The sequence below is a fragment of the Canis aureus genome, chromosome 37 (assembly GCF_053574225.1).
Source record: "Canis aureus isolate CA01 chromosome 37, VMU_Caureus_v.1.0, whole genome shotgun sequence".
NCBI classification, from domain to species: domain Eukaryota; kingdom Metazoa; phylum Chordata; class Mammalia; order Carnivora; family Canidae; genus Canis; species Canis aureus.
Genome location: NC_135647.1, coordinates 1,536,394 through 1,544,503, shown reverse-complemented (window position 1 = coordinate 1,544,503; position 8,110 = coordinate 1,536,394). Strand labels below are relative to the sequence as shown.

The 8,110-nt window shown below is 43.8% G+C and overlaps 2 protein-coding genes across 2 annotated transcripts; both read right to left on the bottom strand.

Annotated features, from left to right (window-relative positions):
• Positions 1 to 958: 958 nt before the first annotated feature.
• Positions 959 to 2,123, bottom strand: LOC144306538 (histone H3.1). The gene has a single exon (XM_077885967.1). It carries the CDS (start codon positions 2,105 to 2,107, stop codon positions 1,697 to 1,699), a length of 411 nt encoding a protein of 136 aa, XP_077742093.1. The 5' UTR covers positions 2,108 to 2,123; the 3' UTR covers positions 959 to 1,696.
• A 437-nt stretch (positions 2,124 to 2,560) lies between these two features.
• On the bottom strand, positions 2,561 to 3,335 carry LOC144306547 (histone H4). The gene has a single exon (XM_077885980.1). The coding sequence runs from the start codon at positions 3,333 to 3,335 to the stop codon at positions 3,024 to 3,026; it is 312 nt and encodes a 103-aa protein (XP_077742106.1). The 3' UTR covers positions 2,561 to 3,023.
• Between the last annotated feature and the right edge of the window lie 4,775 nt (positions 3,336 to 8,110).

Below are 8,110 nucleotides of genomic sequence, written 5' to 3'. Positions count from 1 at the left end.
TAACCAAGCATGTACCACTATTTCAACCACAAACCTTTCAGATCACAGTGGACATGGTGGTGGTGGGGACCTCCATGCTTAAGTGACTGGATAGAGGTGTAGTAAAGGCTAACACTCAGTGAGCATTCACTACATGCCAGAAACTAATCTAAGAATGCTCAACGGTTTTAATTCATTTGCCATATTTCACAGTGATACAAGCTGATACCCAGGGAAAGGATGAGTAACTAGCCAAAGGCTAGTAATTCCCAGCTCTGAGGTTTGAACCTAGAACACCTGCCTCAGCTCTATTATGATGGGAAAATCCTAAAAGGAATGGGGAGAAAACAATTTTTGAAGCTTTTAAGAGGCAGCATCAAATAGTCCCTACAACTAAAGAATCACTAACGGATCTGTAATATGGGGGATGCCTGGGTGGCTCGAGGGGTTGAGTACCTGCCTTCAGCCCAGGGCGTTGATTCTGGAATCCGGGGATCGATTTCACCTCAGGCTCCCTGCATGGAGCCTGCTCCTCTGCCTCTCCGTGTCTCTCATGAAAGAATTAATAAAATCAAAAAAAAAAAAGAAAAAAAAAAAAGAAAAGAAAGAAAAAGAAAACCCACCTTTTAAAAGGAGAGGTTCTGGCCCCTTGGGTCAGTTCCTCAATCCCCAGGCATTCCAAAACGCTTTAGGTGCCAGCAGATGAGATATGAACCTTTCTGAAAGGACAAACATGAATATAGGGGAAATTTAAGGCCCAGATGGCTGAACTGATCTGATTAAAAAAAAAAAAAAAAAAAAAAACCTCCAGAGAAAAATTCCTACCTCCTGGATTTAGGTAGGATTTGAAGTCAAAAGAAGCAAAATGAGTCAATGATACTCGTGTGAAAAGCACAAGACTTTAAAATCTTAAAATAACTGGACGAAAGTAATACAGCCAAATTGTTAGGAAACTCCGGATTTTAAGTGTGGAAACCTGTAACAGCTTTAAAAAATGATTTAATTCCGTTTGAACCTCTACTTGAAAAAAAATTTTTTTTTCGAGAACCCAATTTCAGACTGAGTAGTACATCTTTAGACAGGCAAATTTTAAACATTTTTAGGGCTACTGTGAGCTTATTTTATAGACAGCCTACAGGGTTAACATCTAGGTGATTGTTAGTCCATTTTCCACAATAGTCACATATGCAAAAGCCCAAGAGCATCCTCTGAACACTGAAATACTGGAAAATCAAACACGTATGGCAATCAATTATCGTTTTAGGCCTTCACATCACAGAAAAGCCAGGAAGATGAAATTTTCTTTAGTAGGAGCATTGGGATCATTTGGCAAAAGTCAACTGTACTTGCCATTTACGTAACGATCCACAGAAACCGAACAAGTTTTCTTAAATTTCGACGTAAAACTTCCACTTCCTTTGCCCAGACTTAATTTATATACTATTGGGTCACTTTACAAATTCTTATCCACCAACTGCTTCCCGCAGCGCCCAATTCGAGGGTCTGCCTGTGCAAAATAGGCTTAGATGATGGATCTCCAGTGCTCCTGTATGCGGTGCTGGCAGGGCACGGAGTCCACAATACCTTTCGAAAACTTCCCGAGTTTTCTCACGGGGCCATGATGTAATCTTCTGTTCAACAGCACTTTTGGGGGACCATGTAGGGGCTCTGAAAAGAGCCTTTGGGGGGTGGCGTTATTTGGAGAACACTAAGAAACTTAAGCTCTCTCCCCGCGGATGCGGCGCGCCAGCTGGATGTCCTTGGGCATGATGGTGACGCGCTTGGCGTGGATGGCGCAGAGGTTGGTGTCCTCGAAGAGCCCCACCAGGTAGGCCTCGCACGCCTCCTGCAGCGCCATGACGGCCGAGCTCTGGAAGCGCAGGTCGGTCTTGAAGTCCTGCGCGATCTCGCGCACCAGGCGCTGGAACGGCAGCTTGCGGATCAGCAGCTCCGTGGACTTCTGGTAGCGCCGGATCTCGCGCAGGGCCACCGTGCCGGGCCGGTAGCGGTGCGGCTTCTTGACGCCGCCGGTGGCCGGCGCGCTCTTGCGGGCCGCCTTGGTGGCCAGCTGCTTGCGCGGGGCCTTGCCGCCCGTCGACTTGCGCGCCGTCTGCTTCGTGCGAGCCATGACCAAGTGGAGATCACTACTGAACACTGCGGGACCGAGAACCCTGCGTCCCAGTATATATAGCAACCCTCGTGACCTGATTGGACGGCAGCCTCCGGCCCCACCCCACGCACAGAATTGGTTCTTGGTTCAATCTCCTAAGGACAGGAAGCATTTTCCCGCCCTCCCGCATAAGGTCTCTAGGATAATGGACAAAGGAAATGCTTTTATTTAAAGTGTCTAGGATTCACCAAAATTCTTTCAACTGTAGTCTTGAGAATCCGAAAGTGCCTTCTTTCCACTATTTTAAATAAAAGGCGTTAGGATTGCATTCTTGACACAGAAAACTAAAGGAGACTAAGTGGAGGCATTGCTGGGCTTTGAAATTTTAGTCACTATGTTGTCAGAATGGTCAGACGAACCTAAGAATCACTCAGCTTTTAATTTCTGTACTTTTTAAGGTTTTATTTTATTCATGAGATAGAGGTAGAGACATAGGTAAAGGGAGAAGCAGGCTCCCCACGGAGAGCCCAAAGCCGAACTGGATTCCAGGACCTCGGATCACGCCGAGCCTAAGGCAGCTCAACCATGGAGACCCCCAAGCGTCCCTCAGCTTTTTAAAACCTGGGCGAGCAAACTGTAGCTTAGTCAAAACATAGTAAATAGGCTTGGCAATTAGCGCAATGGTCTCTAGCAGTATAGACTCCTAGTGACCAGAGGTTTTCGTAGTTTCTGGAACTGCTGGGAGATGGGAGGTGCAGAGATGCTATTGTTAGGTCCGATCAGCATTCACGTGGACCTAATTTGCGAGTATTACGGTTTATCTGGTTTGAGTGTAGGCACTCTGGAAAGAAACTTTTAGGTCTACAGCTCTTTAGCAGACTTCGTGGGTGGCCCTGAGAAGGACCTTTTGTTTGGTTATCGGCCTGGGTGAGGCTCAGCCGCCGAAGCCGTAGAGGGTGCGGCCCTGGCGCTTGAGCGCGTAGACCACGTCCATGGCCGTGACCGTCTTGCGCTTGGCGTGCTCCGTGTAGGTGACGGCGTCCCGGATCACGTTCTCCAGGAACACCTTGAGCACCCCGCGGGTCTCCTCGTAGATGAGGCCCGAGATGCGCTTGACGCCGCCGCGCCGGGCCAGCCGCCGGATGGCGGGCTTGGTGATGCCCTGGATGTTGTCGCGCAGCACCTTGCGGTGGCGCTTGGCGCCGCCCTTGCCCAGCCCCTTCCCGCCCTTGCCGCGACCAGACATAGCAGCAAACGAGGAATGCAAGACCTTCCAACCCTTCGCAGTAACAGCTTATATAGCAGTGTGACGGACCTGTTTGGGAACACGGAAGGCCAGCTCCATCCGCTCAGGGAGGTTCCGAGCCAGAGGCCTGCCCATGTTTTCAGGACCAATGCGAAAGGCTGTGCTTAAACTCATCCTTTTAAACTGGATGCCTGATGGAAAGTTCTGCAGTTCTTTGCGCCTACCCGCTGCTGTAGGGTTGTAGGATGTCTGCGCCAAGCTTTGCTGTGTGGGTTTTTTGTTTGTTTTGTTTTTTTTTTTTCGCTTAGCATTGTCGTGACATGTAGCTGCTGGAATGGGGTGGCCCCTCTCCAGAACTGCGGCTGCAGTCACTGGGGCGTTTAGGGATGGATGCAGCGTGCTTTTTGCAGGACCCCAGTGAGCCCGGGACTCGCTGCACTTCCTGCCTCTGAGTGGGGGCGAACCTTACCTGTCTTCAGGTAGCTTCTCTACTCTATTTTTCACTCATTCTGCCTTCTTTCCCTTTCCCCTATCCCCCTGCCACATATTTTGGGAAGCTCTGACCAATCTCATCAGGGTTAGAAACCCCAGGTTTCTAAAGCTGTTTGAGAAGGAAGGTCACCTTTTACCCCACCCCTATGGGTTTCCTTGGATAGCCGAGCAGAGGCCCATCAGGCCTTTCAGAGCTCCTTCCTCCCCGCACCCTCAGTCCTTTGTTCAACTGGGGGATCGCACCCAGAAACTCTGCCTTTAATTTACAAATAAAACACAGAATGAAGAAACTAGGAACGACTTTACTCCAGGAAAAAAAGAAAACAGACAACTTGGGAAGACCAGAGTGTTGGTTGGTTTCCATGACTCTAGCTGTTTGGAATGACCTCCCTCTGGTGCTGGCTTGTCTTCCAACTACTGCTAGGTTTATACGGTCTATTTCAAAGGTGTGTGATTATTTAGTCCTTGAACAAATACCTAATTTTATTATAGGCATCGGCTACCAAGTATATTGTAAACTCCGTAATTACCGTAAATTGAAAAATTAGGTGTCCATGTTCTATGAGTTAATCCATTTTTCACTGAGCTCATCCTGCTCATCGTTTTTTCTTTTTTCTATTGCTGTTTGAAAATGGAATCTAAACGCTAAACTTGAAGACAAAATCTCTATCTGCTGGTAGGACAATTGCAATCTTTCCCTTGCAACTTCATCCGGTGAAGATAGCATGCTCTGAAAGATCTGTAATTTGATTTCATTGCATTTGCCAGTGCTCTGCCCTGAAAATATTTACATTCACATCTGTTTCTCAAAGGGGTACTTCTCTGTTAAATAGATACTTTCTTCATTCTCTTCTCCCAGTTGCATGGAGGGAACAAGCACTGCCTGTAGATTTTTTTTTTTTTTTAGCTTAAAAAGGGTTTAGATTTTTCCTTTCATTTACATTAAATTAATTAATAAAACTATTAAAATTCTTTTTGTTGTTATTGGTCTTTCTCAGCATACAATTAGGCTGATTGACTTGAGCTGTCCAATAATTTCTTGGTGAATAATTGGGATAAATACAGAGAGGTTTTTTTCCCTCTCACATTATGAGATATTTTCCAAGAAAAACGTTGACTGTTTTAAATTTCGTGAAATTCCCTTCCCCTTTAATCAGGTGAATAAGTGAGGTGTACTTGCCTTTCCAGTGTTCTGGTTCTGAAAGTTGCTTACTGATCCACACCTCTGTGGCTGACAAAATTTAATGGTCTTAATTACAAATGTAGGCCTCTATCCTTTTCAATATCGTTATATTTTCAATTTAATTTGCCACATATTCATTTCGTGGAACCCTGATTTTGTGTTGTTTGTTTTGGTTAAGGCTTTGGAGTTGGCCAGTAGGTTGTTTAACATATTTTTTTACTTTTTTATTGTTCTTCATTCAAAATTAGTTTACCTTCTAATAATTAGTATCCCTTCTGATTCCCATCTCTCCTGTCCCCAAAATGCATTCACATTCACATACAAACACAGTCACCTATACAGTAATCCAAAACACCACTAGCTTTTTGGATTTTTTTCCACTCTGTGAACTTATACTCTCAAATCTTTTCTTCCACTCTATACTATCTTACCCTTCCACATATATTAGCCTTTTACCAACTCAGAATCTTAAATACAAGATGTGGTAGTATAGAGTTTCCCTCTTTCCTTGCCCCAACTATGAGGAACTATCATCCCTGCTCTCATCCATACAGCTCCCTTCAGCTTCTCATGTCTCCATGTGCCATTAAGACCAACTGAAGAAGTCTACAAGATGCAGGATCCAATGTCCTCCCTTGCCTCTTCCTCTTCCCCCACCCTCTTTTCTAGGGTCACCAAGCCATAGTCTTGTCTGCTCATGGCTTGAAAAGTAATTTTCAAAACTCTTTTATCACAGGAAACCTGTGCTTTCTTCTGAAACTCCCAACTCGAATGTATTCTCCAGTATACAAGAGATTTCATGCCTGGCATTTCTTGTTTTACCTAATACCCTACCTTGTTTCTGTAATTTCTTACTCTCATGTAATCAGTGATGATCTTTACATTGTTTTCTAAACTTGCCTTCATTTAGCTGGTTTTCATGCATGTAAATGCACCAAACAATTTTGCCAGAAACTTTCATTCATCTCACCTTATAATATCTCCAGGGTTGTTATTGAGAACATAAGAATCGAGGTGAGGTGAAGGGTGAGGGCTTCTTATGTAGGGATCCCCTAGCCCTCCTGGCTTTAAAACAAGGGGTAGAGGCTAAGACACAGTTCCTAAGCTTCTACTTTTTGAAAGTGAACTGGTTGCTATAGACTGAATGTTTGTGTTCATGCAAAATTCGTATGTTGGACCTGACCTCTAATGTGATGGTAATGGGAAGTGGGAATACTGAGAGGTGCTTAGGTCATAAGTGTGGGGGCCCTCCTGAATGGGTCATAAGTGTGGGGCTCTCCTGAAAGAGACCCCAGTGATCCATTGTGTGAGAACACAGTGAGATGGCCATCTATGAACCAGGAAGTGACTTCTCACCAGACACTAAATTTGACAAAGCCTTGATCATGGACTTGAAGCCTCCAGAACGATGAGAATATATGTTGTTTATAAGCCACCCAGTCTGTGGCATTCTGTTATAGCAACCCAAACAGACCAAGACACTAGTGTTCTGTAAATCATGCTTAAAAAGTACTCAGATTTGGTGCCTTTGGTTTTGGTGGTTATTCGGAGCTATTTGTAAGTAAAGCTGGAAAATCTGTTGGAGATCCTGGCACAAGTGTCCAAGTATGAACTGAATGATATTAGCAAGGTTGAACCTTTGGTTCAGCTCTTGTTTTTGCCATTTACTTGTCTCTTGATTGATCTTAGAAGAAAGTATTTCTTAGAATTCATCCACTACATTTTACTTATTCATGCCCTTAATTTGTCTCTACCTTTTTCTTTCACAAATAGCACTTTGATGAATATTCTTGATATGTCCTCTTATGGGTTTGTAGGAGAATTTCCTTGGGACATAGAACTGGGCACACTCAATTTTACTAAGTAAATTAAACAGTTCTTCAAAATGTCTTGTGTAAAACCAGAGTAAACAAACCGCCACATGAAAATATGTTTCTCCACTTCCAGAGCAACACATGATTATATCCAGCTTTCTGATTTTTACCAATCTGAGAGGTGTTACCCAGTATTTCATTATTTTAATTTGCATTTATCTGATTACCAAGTGAAGTTTAAAAATTCTTCATATAATTGCCAGCCATTCAATTATCTCCACTGAAAACCAGATTTTTCTTTCTTTCAGGATAGGCAATAAATTAATACACTAAAGGCATATTTTCTTACACAGAACTATCATTCCTATAAATGCTGTTTTCAGGAGAAAAATTTTAAACGCACGTTCTACCAGTTTCCATCTATGGAAGTACACCATTTCTAATCTTGTCCAGATAAGAAACCTTATTATTGGCAAAGAGATATTTAAAAATTCATTTTTTATATTTAAGACCTCTTTCACAATGAGAACCATGTCTGTGGGAATCTTTTGACAGCATGTCCCACTGCAGAGTGTACTCACCCCCTAAGCTCCATTTCTGATGAATTCTTGGGAACTTTTCTTGCTCTTCTATTTGATATCCTCTCAGGGCTTCTATCCTTTGGAGCAACTGGGGAGTGAGCAGTTGTAGAAGCATCTGTTCTCATCTAATTTTTTCAATATCTTCCCTGCCTCCTAAACAAAAATCATTCCTGTGCTCCAAGTACTGTCCAGAATTGAAAGACAGGTATAGAAAACTTTACCTGGTGAGGCAGAAACTAAGAGAAATCTTCCAGGAAATAAGACTGGCCATTAGCAGAAATGACATGACTTGCTAATGTGTGACTAATCAAATTGGATCATTTCCCAAATCTCAACTGGTGACTAGTATAACTGACCATTAGAAATGGTACCTCAAGGGGAAGTGGGGGCGGTCGGGTAACTGAGTGGAGTCTTTAGCTAGAGGTGCATACCAGGTGCACCCCTTCAAAGCAGCCCTACCTGAGCAACCAAAGATATCAGCCTCTCTAAATCAGCACCACAAAGCTGGTCTCCAGCCTGTCTGGATAGCAACAGAAGAAAACCTTGCCGCTAATGGGACAAGGCCAAAGGAAGTTCCTGTGAGTTCAGACGCCCTAATGGTGAGGGAAAGAGCTGTGGGATGTGGTCATCCCATCTAGACTAATGGAGTCCATTGGGTGACTCTTTACTATTCCTCTTTTTTTTCCTTCTATTGCTGTTATTCAT